Source organism: Eurosta solidaginis, chromosome 4 (assembly GCF_040869045.1).
Source record: "Eurosta solidaginis isolate ZX-2024a chromosome 4, ASM4086904v1, whole genome shotgun sequence".
Lineage (NCBI taxonomy): Eukaryota > Metazoa > Arthropoda > Insecta > Diptera > Tephritidae > Eurosta > Eurosta solidaginis.
The window spans coordinates 236,397,624-236,411,173 of NC_090322.1; the positions used below are offsets into that span (position 1 = coordinate 236,397,624).

The 13,550-nt window shown below is 40.1% G+C and overlaps 1 protein-coding gene across 1 annotated transcript; it reads left to right on the forward strand.

The window, feature by feature from the left end:
* The first annotated feature begins 9,588 nt into the window (after nucleotides 1–9,588).
* LOC137251094 (p21-activated protein kinase-interacting protein 1-like) lies at nucleotides 9,589–11,433 on the forward strand. The gene is made up of 4 exons (XM_067785080.1): nucleotides 9,589–9,943; nucleotides 9,996–10,505; nucleotides 10,559–10,635; nucleotides 10,773–11,433. The coding sequence occupies exons 1-4, from the start codon at nucleotides 9,737–9,739 to the stop codon at nucleotides 11,365–11,367; spliced, it is 1,389 nt and encodes a 462-aa protein (XP_067641181.1). The 5' UTR covers nucleotides 9,589–9,736; the 3' UTR covers nucleotides 11,368–11,433.
* The last annotated feature ends 2,117 nt before the right edge of the window (nucleotides 11,434–13,550 follow it).

A 13,550-nucleotide genomic window follows, 5' to 3' on the forward strand; every position in this document is an offset into this window, starting at 1 on the left:
GCTAAATAACTTACTCAAAGAGAAAGTGCCATTCGTCTGGGATGACAAATGCAAATTATCTTTTAATACGGTCAAACAAAAAATGGCATGTCCAAGTTATTTAGTACATTATAATCCAAAGTTACCTTTACTACTGACGCAAGCCCGGTAGGATTTGGGGCGGTTTTAAGTCACATTTACCCAGACGGTACAGAACGACCAATACAATTTGCCTCGCAAACTCTGACAGCTACGCAACAACGTTACAGACAGTTCGACAAAGAGGCGTATGCTGTAGTGTACGGCGTAAAGAAATTTTACCAGTACGCCTATGCCAGACACTTCATTCTACAATGTGACAACAAACCAGTTACACATATTTTTTCACCACAAAAGGGTCTCCCTATATTATCAGCAACACGGATGCAACATTACGCAATTTTTTTGTCTTCGTTCGACTACGAAATCAAGTACCGAAAATCAGCCAAGCATAGCAATGCAGACGCATTCTCCCGGTTACCACGAGCACAATCGGTAGCAACAATTTCCGAAATTGATATTATAGAATTAAACTGCATACAAAATATGCCTGCTAGAGCTATCAAAGACGACAAAATAGTAAGCAAACTTGTGCAGGGACTAGAAACAGGAAAAACAGTTGCTAAAGAACATCGATTTGGAATAGGAGTTTGCACTTCAAGAAGGATGTTTGTTGAGGGGGACACGCGTTTACATCCCACCACTACTGAGGAAAGCTGTGCTTGAGGAACTACATATGGCACGTTTTGGTACATCAAAAATGAAAACACTGGCACGTAGCTACATTTGGTGGCCTGGGTTAGATTCGGATGTTGAAAACATCACCCTAAACTGTAGCTCATGCCAACAAAATCGGAAAAATCCTAGCAAAATTTCAACACACGTTTGGGATCCACCATCAAGTGTCTTTGAAAGAGTTCACATCGATTTTGCATGACCGTTTATGGGGAAGTATTTCTTCATTCTGGTAGACGCATACAGCAAATGGCCAGAAATACATGTAATGAATAATATCACAACGCAGTCAACAATCAAAGTTTGCCGCTAAATTTTCGCAACGTTTGGAATTCCAAAAGTATTAGTCAGCGACAACGGGACACAACTCACGTCGGATGAGTTTTTTTACGAAGCAATGGTATTACACATAAACGAAGAGCACCATTTCATCCGGAGACAAACGGACAGGCCGAAAGGTATGTGCAGAAGCTGAAAGATAAGCTCAAAGCTATGCACAACAGTACTAAAGACATAGACACAAAATTGGCAAAAATTTTAATGTGTTACCGTCGAATGGTAAATACATCCACGGGCGTATCACCAGCACAGCGAATGTTTAACAGGCGAGTCGGAAGTTGTACAAAGGGGAACGTGTATCAGTGCGAGATTACTACGATAAAAAGTATGAATTCGGTCGTATTCTCAGAAAACTTGGGGAATTGCACTATAACATCCTGTTGGATAATGGCAGAATATGGAAACGGCACATCAACCAAATTCATCGAATCGGCGACAGTAATCCAGAACACAGAAATGATCATTATGGTGAGCTACCAGATGAAGCAATCGCAGCTCAAAGACCATCGTTTTCAACCACGGCTCAAGACCCCAATACTCAAGCTGGGGTAGAAGAACCACTGACATCGTCAGAAAATGGAAGTACTACTGACGAGCAGACAGTATCGGAGCCCAGACGGTCTCAACGTAATTTCGAAGTTTTCTTCTCTGAGGGAGGAAAATTGTTATAAATACACCTACATACTAGCCTTAAAGGCCAATTAATGGTGACTTATAACCATAAAGCCATAACCAAATAAAACAGCTGATCGAACCTACCTTGTGGAAATCAATGTAATCGATTAATGGTGCCATTCCATAACGCTAACGCCATAACCATACCATAGCCAACCAATTGGTCTTTGGTTTCTCGCCATATCCATAACCTAAAAATATTTGAGTTGGTGAATTTAATAACTTTTTTTATATTTTATTCATTGTTTTGGATACGTTATGACTAAGAGATTTATTTTTTGTGGAATATGTTTGTAATTTTTTACGTTTTCTTCATTTTTATGAAATTTTCACAATTTTTATGTTAAGGCACCATTAATCGATCACATTGGAGATGGTTATGGATATGGGTATGGTTACAACTATGGCGTTAGGGTGAAGGAAGTTTAAGGGCGTCCACCTACAGAACTAAGTCCCACTCCCTTTTAAAATACTCATTATCACCTTTCGTTTGATACCCATACTGTACAAACGCATTATAGAGTCAACCCTGGTCCGCCTTTATAACGATATCTCGAAAAGGCGTCCACCTCTATAACTAAGGCCCACTCCCTTTTAAAATACTCATTAGCACCTTTCATTTGATACCCATATCGTACAAACAAATTCTAGAGTCACTCCTGGTCCACTTTTATAACGATATCTCGAAAAGGCGTCCACCTATAGAACTAAGGACCACTCCTTTTTAAAATACTCATTGACACCTTTCATTTGATACCCATATCGTACAAACAAATTCTAGAGTCACCCCTGATCCACCTTTATGGCGATATCTTTGAAAAGGCGTCCACCCATAGAACTAAGGCCCACTCCCTTTTAAAATACTCATTAACACCTTTCATTTGATACCCATATCGTACAAACAAATTCTAGAGTCACCCGTGGTCCACCTTTATGGCGATATCTCGAAAAGGCGTCCACCTATAGAGCTAAGGCACACGGCCTTTTAAAAAACTCATTAACACCTTTCATTTGATACCCATATCGTACAAACAAATTCTAAAGTCACCCCTGATCCACGTTTATGGCGATATCTCGAAAAGGCGTCCACCTATAGAACTAAGGCCCACTCCTGAGTCACCCCTGATCCACCTTTATGGCGATATCTTTGAAAAGGCGTCCACCCATAGAACTAAGGCCCACTCCCTTTTAAAATACTCATTAACACCTTTCATTTGATACCCATATCGTACAAACAAATTCTAGAGTCACCCGTGGTCCACCTTTATGGCGATATCTCGAAAAGGCGTCCAGCTATAGAACTAAGGCCCACAGCCTTTTAAAATACTCATTAACACCTTTCATTTGATACCCATATCGTAGGTACAAACAAATTCTAAAGTCACCCCTGATCCACGTTTATGGCGATATCTCGAAAAGGCGTCCACCTATAGAACTAAGGCCCACTCCTTTTTAAAATACTCATTGACACCTTTCATTTGATACCCATATCGTACAAACAAATTCTAGAGTCACCCCTGATCCACCTTTATGGCGATATCTTTGAAAAGGCGTCCACCCATAGAACTAAGGCCCACTCCCTTTTAAAATACTCATTAACACCTTTCATTTGATACCCATATCGTACAAACAAATTCTAGAGTCACCCGTGGTCCACCTTTATGGCGATATCTCGAAAAGGCGTCCACCTATAGAGCTAAGGCCCACGGCCTTTTAAAATACTCATTAACACCTTTCATTTGATACCCATATCGTACAAACAAATTCTAGAGTCACCCCTGGTCCACCTTTATGGTGATATCTCGAAAAGGTGTCCACCTATAGAACTAAGGTCCACTCTCTTTTAAAATACTCATTAACACCTTTCATTTGATACCCATATCGTACAAACAAATTCTAGAGTCACCCCTGGTCTACTTTTATAACGATATCTCGAAAAGGCGTCCACCTATAGAACTAAGGCCCACTCCTTTTTAAAATACTCATTGACACCTTTCATTTGATACCCATATCGTACAAACAAATTCTGGAGTCACCCCTGATCCACCTTTATGGCGATATCTTTGAAAAGGCGTCCACCCATAGAACTAAGGCCCACTCCCTTTTAAAATACTCATTAACACCTTTCATTTGATACCCATATCGTACAAACAAATTCTAGAGTCACCCGTGGTCCACCTTTATGGCGATATCTCGAAAAGGCGTCCACCTATAGAGCTAAGGCACACGGCCTTTTAAAAAACTCATTAACACCTTTCATTTGATACCCATATCGTACAAACAAATTCTAAAGTCACCCGTGGTCCACCTTTATGGCGATATCTCGAAAAGGCGTCCAGCTATAGAACTAAGGCCCACAGCTTTTAAAATACTCATTAACACCTTTCATTTGATACCCATATCGTACAAACAAATTCTAGAGTCACCCCTGGTCTACCTTTATGGTGATATCTCGAAAAGGTGTCCACCTATAGAACTAAGGTCCACTCTCTTTTAAAATACTCATTAACACCTTTCATTTGATACCCATATCGTACAAACAAATTCTAGAGTCACCCCTGGTCCACACCCTTTTAAAATACTCATTAACACCTTTCATTTGATACCCATATCGTACAAACAAATTCTAGAGTCACCCGTGGTCCACCTTTATGGCGATATCTCGAAAAGGCGTCCAGCTATAGAACTAAGGCCCACAGCTTTTAAAATACTCATTAACACCTTTCATTTGATACCCATATCGTACAAACAAATTCTAGAGTCACCCCTGGTCTACCTTTATGGTGATATCTCGAAAAGGTGTCCACCTATAGAACTAAGGTCCACTCTCTTTTAAAATACTCATTAACACCTTTCATTTGATACCCATATCGTACAAACAAATTCTAGAGTCACCCCTGGTCCACTTTTATAACGATATCTCGAAAAGGCGTCCACCTATAGAACTAAGGCCCACTCCTTTTTAAAATACTCATTGACACCTTTCATTTGATACCCATATCGTACAAACAAATTCTAGAGTCACCCCTGATCCACCTTTATGGCGATATCTTTGAAAAGGCGTCCACCCATAGAACTAAGGCCTACCCCTTTTAAAATACTCATTAACGCCTTTCGTTTGATACCCATATCGTACAAAAAAATTCTAGAGTCACCCGTGGTCCACCTTTATGGCGATATCTCGAAAAGGCGTCCACCTATAGAACTAAGGCCCACACCCTTTTAAAATACTCATTAACACCTTTAATTTGATACCCATATCGTACAAACAAATTCTAGAGTCACCCGTGGTCCACCTTTATGGCGATAGGTCGAAAAGGCGTCCACCTATAGTACTAAGGCCCACATCCTTTTAAAATACTCATTAACACCTTTCATTTGATACCCATATCGTACAAACAAATTCTAGAGTCACCCGTGGTCCACCTTTATGGAGATATCTCGAAAAGGCGTCCACCTATAGAACTGAGACCCACACCCTTTTAAAATACTCATTAACACCTTTCATTTGATACCCATATCGTACAAACAAATTCTAGAGTCACCCGTGGTCCACCTTTATGGCGATATCTCGAAAAGGCGTCCAGCTATAGAACTAAGGCCCACAGCTTTTAAAATACTCATTAACACCTTTCATTTGATACCCATATCGTACAAACAAATTCTAGAGTCACCCGTGGTCTACCTTTATGGCGATATCTCGAAAAGGCGTCCAGCTATAGAACTAAGGCCCACAGCCTTTTAAAATACTCATTAACACCTTTCATTTGATACCCATATCGTATAAACAAATTCTAGGGTCACCCGTGGTCCACCTTTATGGCGATATGTCGAAAAGGCGTCCAGCTATAGAACTAAGACCCACACCCTTTAAAATACTCATTAACACCTTTAATTTGATACCCATATCGTACAAACATATTCTAGAGTCACCCGTGGTCCACCTTTATGGCGATATCTCGAAAAGGCGTCCAGCTATAGAACTAAAGCCCACAGCCTTTTAAAACACTCATTAACACCTTTCATTTGATACCCATATCGTGCAAACAAATTCTAGAGTCACCCGTGGTCCACCTTTATGGCGATATCTCGAAAAGGCGTCCAGCTATAGAACTAAGACTCACACCCTTTTAAAATACTCATTAACACCTTTCATTTGATACCCATATCGTACAACCAAATTCTAGAGTCACCCGCGGTCCACCTTTATGGCGATATCTCGAAAAGGCGTCCAGCTATAGAACTAAGGCCCAGAGCCTTTTAAAATACTCATTAGCACCTTTCATTTGATACCCATATCGTACAAACAAATTCTAGAGTCACCCGTGGTCCACCTTTATGGTGATATCTCGAAAAGGCGTCCACCTATAGAACTAAGACCCACGCCCTTTTAAAATACTCATTAATACTTTTATTTGATACCCATATCGTACAAACAAATTCTAGAGTCACCCCTGGTCCACCTTTATGGTGATATCTCGAAAAGGCGTCCACCTATAGAACTAACGCCCAATCCCTGGGTAAAATACTCATTAACACCTTTCATTTGATACCCATATCGTTCAAACAAAGTCTAGAGTCCACGTGGTCTACCTTTATGGAGATATCTCGAAAAGGCGTCCACCTATAGAACTAAGACCCACACCCTTTTAAAATACTCATTAACACCTTTCATTTGATACCCATATCGTACAAACAAATTCTAGAGTCACCCCTGGTCCACCTTTATGGCGATATCTCGAAAAGGCGTCCAGCTATAGAACTAAGGCCCACAGCCTTTTAAAATACTCATTAACACCTTTCATTTGATACCCATATCGTACAAACAAATTATGGAGTCACCCGTGCTCCACCTTTATGGCGATATCTCGAAAAGGCGTCCACCTATAGAACTAAGCCCACGCCCTTTTAAAATACTCATTAACACCTTTCATTTGATACCCATATCGTACAAACACATTCTAGAGTCAGCCCTGGTCAACCTTTATGGCGATATCCCTAAATGGCGTCTACCTATAGAACTATGGCCCTCTCCCTCTTAAAATACTATTTAATACCTTCCATTTGATACGCATGTCATACAAACACATTCCAGGGTTACCCTAGGTTCATTTTCCTACATGGTGATTTTCCCTTATTTTTTCTCCATAGCTCTCAGCTGAGTATGTAATATTCGGTTACACCCGAACTTAGCCTTCTTTACTTGTTTTCTTTAACCTTCTTTGGTTGACTGCAGTTTAATCTTGTCACTTTGGTTGATAATATGAAAACGCATCTCAGCTTAAGCGGTCAAAGTTAGGGTGAAACTCTAGTCAACTTTAACCGTAGTTTAAACTCACACTGAAAAACTGTGCCTTAAAACGATTAATTTAGAATCAACAGTTTGTATGAAGTTGATTCAACAGCTTTTTGCAATGTATAAAAATTGACAGAATAAACCCGTAATTCGTTGGATTTTGCCAACTTTTTTTTTAGTGTAAATGTTCCTAATCGCCTAGGCGATTTTGGGTTTTACATACCAAGTTAAGCCAGTCATCCCTGTTTGGCGTAGCACTTGGTGCAAGACTGTTTCTCTGTTGTGTTAGACTGATAAGGCTGCTTCCCAAATTGCCGAAACCCTTCTTAGTACGCTAAATTCCCCTACTCTTTTTTTTGTGATTGCAAGTACTTCACGGTTTGCCGCTTTTGCTAGAGTTACTTAATCATTAGGTGCATGTCCCGAATGCCAGTATCAGTATCTTTCGGTAAGAAGCACCATTAAGATACGAGCCCGACCATCTCGGGAAGAATTTAATATGACCATATTGAACCTTCTAGGCCATCAGGAACCCACCCCTCCCCCCGAGCTTGGCTTCGCCAGTGCCTCGCTTGCTAAAGAAACAAGATTCGCCACGGGTAGGTGAAGTTGACAATTGGGTTAGAGAAGCTATAAACTGCGCTGGCAACACTTTGAAAGAGTTGCGCTACACAACCCCTTAAAAGGGGCTAGGTGGTCGATGCCAATATTACAAATAAGCTGCCAGTTACGCAGTTTACCACTCCTGTGCTTACGATGCAGACGTCTGGCGATCGATCATTCATCTGGAGGCGTATGTTTATTGTGCAGAACGCAGTGTCCTCTATTTGTTCCCCCAATATCCAACTTCGTGGTGGGCATTAAAATCGCCAAGAATAATGCGATCTTCACCAGTGAGAAGGCCACTGATAACATGCCGACTACGGGATGCCCTGGGGTGGAAGCAGCGAGATGCCACAAATGTTCTAAGGAAACGACTGGGTCTATCGCAGAACACTACTTCCGATGCAACCATCCCGCGCACGTGACACATTGAATTGAGTGGTACTGTCCTAAAAAGAATATTTTCCTGCACACGCAGCTAAAGTTTTTCAACAACTCCCCTGAACAAGAGAGTATGGAGCAGTACCGCTGCAAGGATCTGTTCTTAAGACTACAATGACAATGTCGGAGGGACGGAACAAATTAAATAGGGCTACACTGAAATAATAGCCCTTGGTAGGGAAAAATTTCGAGTCGCTCCAGTACATGCTAGAGGCTGCTGTGGGATATACTCGGGTACTGTCATGTGAATGGTTAATACTATCCGCATATTCGAATATCCGGATATCCATACGGATATCCGTTGACACGGATAAAGTCCGGACGGCATGGATATCCGGTTAGTATTCGTTTGTGAAACTATCCGGATATCCGGAGTTATGAATAGCCGGTTAATAACCGTATTTTTGGACATCCAGTGAAACCAACAAATTGATGTACCATATGTGTTTATTTAACGTTAACAACAATAAATTCGTAGGGCATTTAAATCAATTAACGGCGTTTTTCACAATATAAACAAATGGCACTGTTCTTATTTTCTCTTGTTTGTAAAATTGTAAAAAAATAAAAAAAAAAATAAAAAAAAAAAAATTGTAAAATTGTAGCTTTTTAATTTTTGACGTTAATTAATAATCTACAAACATATTTTGTGAATAATTTTTCGATGTTTGCTTCGTTCAATTCTGATATGCAGATATTCAACTTTTATATTCCAGTATCCGGACATACGGATATCCGGATTTTCCGTTTATGTATCCGGATAGCAGAACAGCGGATATCCGAATTTCCCATTTGTGAATTCGGATAGCCGTATTTTTTGCTTAGCTATCCGGATATTCGGATATCCGGTTAATCCGGATGCAGTTCACAGCCCTAGTTAATATGTATGACACAATCGTTTCTTATAGAATACTGGAGGCAACAGAGTATCCGAATTCATATTGTGAGGAATATTAGCATCACTAATTGATACTCACATCCCTATGGTTATTAAATAAAGGCACAACAACATTAAAGAAAGCTACATAAACACATTAATCATCATTTACACATGTACATATAAGGCACCAGAGAGATACTCACCATCAGCCGAAATAGTACTCACATATACACACGCATATGGCTATGAGAAAGACTATAAACTACAAATATACATGTACATATATGGCTGGTAATCAGGCATGAACTTCGCGAAGTTACTAGACCTTAGGAGAAATGGGTGCACGAAGCAACAGAGAGTATAGAGGCAGCGAAAGCTGAGTAAGCAGTAAGAAGTTTGATTTAAACACGCAATTAGTTGTGAAGTAAGAGTTATTGTGAAGTACACTCAAATTAGTCAAATAAAAACCATTTGGCATTATGGAATATTGGATTTATTTATTCAACAATTTAGCGATACGGACGGTGTAAGCAGAATTTTCCTAAAATCGTTACAATATGCTTCCACGTTTAGATATATCGATACATCAGAATCGATATGCCATTATAAAATTCGCCGATAAAATTTCTCCATCTCAATGTAGTTTCATTTTCCAAATCATTCCCCACGTGCGACCTGTCAAAAAGGAAACGAAGTAAACGTCTACCTTTCCAGCAGCACAAATCAGAAGGATTTTGCTAATAATAGCTATGGAAGTGATTGTTGGAACTTACGAGGAATTCCTGCTTGGCTATAAACTCAACACCAGTGAGCCTCCAAATTTTGCACAGTCATTTGCGGACAAATCGCATGCTGGTCCCATGAAATGTGTTGCCGTGCATCAGCATTTTGTTGCTACAGGAGCTACAGATGATCGGATCTTCTTGTATGATATGCGAACACGGAAGCAAACAAATGTAAGTGCATTTCAACCCTTAAGACAAACAAACGCCTTTAACCACATTTTAGATCATTTTAACGCATGAGGGCACCGTCAATACGCTCGCATTTACGCCCGACAGCTCGCACTTGTTATCAGGCGGTGATGATGGACGTATGATTGCAACACGTCTAAACACATGGGCAACCGAAGGAAATTGGAAAGCGCACAAGGGAGCAGCAGTCAATCAGATAAGTTGTCATCCAAGTGGTAAACTGGCGTTATCACTAGGCGCCGATCGTGTTTTGTGTACATGGAATTTAGTAAAGGGGCGTGTAGCATATAGAACAAATTTGAAAAGTCATAGCAATTTATGTGCACAACCAGATTGCTTAGCTTGGTCGCCCACAGGTGATTATTTTAGTTTGTGTGGCCCACGTGCTGCTGAAATATGGACAATCAAAACAGCAGATGTTCTACGCACAAAGAAGACTACAGAAAAACCGATATGTGTATGTTGGGTGGCGGATGCTATTTGTTTAGTTGGCTTGGAAAATGGTAAAATTTTGTGGCTCAATGCAGCTGAAAATGAAGAGAAGGTATAATACAATTAGTTTAGTGTAACTATATAATTAATTGTACTTTTCTTAAGGAATATTTCACTGAAGCTCACAATGCACGAGTAAAAGTTATGGCTTATCTTAAAAAAACACTAATTACAATTTCAAGGTAAGTAACAAAATATAGTCAGTGTTCTTTCTTAAATGCAGAATTATCTCAAATGTAACTGAGAGATCTGTACCAATGAAGGATACTTTGTTTTTCTGCCCCTTATCATGCGTATATACAAACCAATTTAACTGCAGCTCCGGGGAAATGAAAGCTTGGGAAGTGAACGTTAGTAAGCAGGAACTGAGTATAATTTGTAAAACTAACATTGGCTGCCGACCAACCTGCCTTAGTATATTAGATTTGACACAATTTGGTGATAATTATGCATTGAAAAGTGATATCAAAGAAGACAAATCACAAGTCAATTTTGTTTCAAAAAAAACTACTAAGCAACCAGAACGTGGCGTTGTATCTATAGAGTATGAAGATGAGGATGAGAATGGTGATCAGCAGACCGAAGGCGGTACTAACGATTCAGAGGTATCAAATGAAGAAGCAGATTTGAATGCAGAAACGGATTCGGATGAAGCAGATTTAAATGCAGCAACAGATTCAGATAAAGAAGCAAATTCGAAAGTAGAAACAGGTTTAGATAAAAAAGCAAATTTAAATGCAGAAACGAATTCAGTCGAGGAATCAGAGTCGTCTGAACCAAATTGCAATCAAAAGCAAACTAACCCCCAAAAACGAAAAACAGTTAAAGTTGTGCAGGACCAAGCAAAACAAAGCAAAGTACATAAGGAACAAAAGAGACAAAGTAGAATGAAGCAAAAAAATAAAAATAAATAATGGTTGACAATACATTATCTAATTTAATTTATATTTTGTAATATACTTTAACTTTATTCTAAACAAGTTTTATTCTTTTGGTTATATTTAAGTAGGGAGTATCAAAAAGATGCAAAATCAATAGCTTTCTACAGAATTGATTTTGTAATGATTTGAATTTTGTTTATCTTTTGGATGCCTTACTTATTGCAAGTCCGTTTAACTGAGACCGTGCTACGTAACGTGGTCTCCTATGTGAAGGGATCCCAAAATGGACGCCATCTGCCCTTTTCACTCTTCATTACAAACTATAGAACAATCTTACCAACCAGGAAGTATGTGCAGCTCGCATAGAGATTGGGGATTTCAGTTTTCAGAGCTACAAAGTCGTCCCTGATGTAGAAGCGGGAATCTTTACAGCCCACCCGGATATGTCAATATCTGTACCTCTCCCAGCCTCAGAGAGCTTGATTTTCGCGATACAGGAGACATGTAAGACTACTATCCACAGATAGTACCTGTAAAAGGCTAGTTATTTCTATAATTGCGTGATTTCTCTTGAGACAACAGCAAAAACATCGAGTTTAACTGGTTTGAGTAGTGTGACACGAGTCTGAACCTGTTTTACGTTTCACGTGCCGCGATCGAAACTAATTTTTGGGATCACAATATCTTCGAAATGGTGGATCAGATTATTGAAATATGGAAAATATCGACAAATAGTACTCGTGGGATTCATAGCCTAACATAATTTTTAGAAATAGTTGCATAGTTATCGTTTGAGTAAAAATGGGTTTCAGTCACTGATCGTAAAACGTAATAGGGGCCCTGGCGAGTCGACATAGCGTATTTGGAGATTTGTTATATAATTTTTATTTTTGGACGTTGGGGTAGCGCACTACCACAATTGGCCCAATGAAACCAGGCTAATCCTGTTGATGTGACCGCACCCCGAGGGACCACCGTTAGGCATAACGTCACGGGGGGGAAAGTCAATTTAGTCGCCGCTACTTCGCATGCGCATTTCTCTGCGCTCCCTTTCAGCATATATCAATTGCGTCATAACTATAAAGGCCATCTTGCTCACAGCAGTCCAACAATCTATTTGTCTGCACATTCGGGAAACAAAATTTCTAATGGAAGGCTTCTCTCCAAAAACTATGTGTACAGGGTCTTTCGCCGTGAAAACGAGGGCAGTGAAACACGACCTGCTCTGCGCTTTCCTATTCGAAGGGTCAGTGTGGACAGAAAGGATCCGCCTCTATCCCACGCTTATGTAGATATTCCTTGAAACCGACGTGCCCGCTCAATATCTGTATGAGGTGGTAATTTAGTTCGCCGTGTTTTCGCATCTTTAAGTTGGATTGCGAGGGATAGTTACATACAGGGAACATGATGTTCGTTCGGCTTGCCCGTCGTGGGACGAAGCTTATTGTCGACAGTGCGGAGGGTTTCCCTGCGACCCTGGGACTTATCAAGGACCACAGAATTTCCACATTCAGATTAGTGGAGGTACTCACCGGGCATTGGGATGTTTGGACTCTGCGGCATTAATGGAATTAGAACACAATGCCGGCCCTCATTCTGGAACTCGAAAAAAGGTATGTATGTATACGACTTCACAGTTTTTCAATCACATTTATTTCGAGTTACAGAAGAAGGCGCCCTTTGGAGCGAGCATCTAATAAGAGCAGCATTGTTTTAAGCACTTTTGTACGGAAATTTCAGAGTCTATGGAATCTAGCCCATAACATTCCGATCCATGCAAACGTCCTGTGCACGTGACCCACTCAAAGAGTATGGCAGTCCTAAATTAAATTTTTTTTTTTGGCAGACGTAGCAAAACCACTTTCTTTAACCAGGGGTACGCGTTCAGCAAATTTCCCGAGCGTGGAGCAATTTAGCTGAAAAGAGCTAATCCGAGTATGACGATTTGTCGGAGGTACGAAACAAATTAAATGGGATTACACTTCAATGACAGCCCTTGCCGTGTTAAAGGAAGCGAAAAGGGTCGCTACTTATGAGAACCGAAACAACTACAGATAAACTCCTTAATAGCATACCACCCTTTGTTGTTGTAGCAGTGTATACCTTTCTTGGCAACCAGCTGGAAAAGGCTATATCTCAGAATTTTTTTAAAAAGAACGTTATCTCAGAACTTTTTCACAAACGCCTTAGCTTAAAATGTATTGAATTTATGCTGA

Bases quoted from the DNA above. Each gene is read 5' to 3' on its own strand.
- LOC137251094 (XM_067785080.1), top strand. From the start codon at position 9,737: ATGGAAGTGATTGTTGGAACTTACGAGGAATTCCTGCTTGGCTATAAA. The intron at 9,944-9,995 runs GTAAGTGCATTT...ACCACATTTTAG, and splicing joins GAACACGGAAGCAAACAAAT to ATCATTTTAACGCATGAGGG. The intron at 10,506-10,558 runs GTATAATACAAT...ACTTTTCTTAAG, and splicing joins CAGCTGAAAATGAAGAGAAG to GAATATTTCACTGAAGCTCA.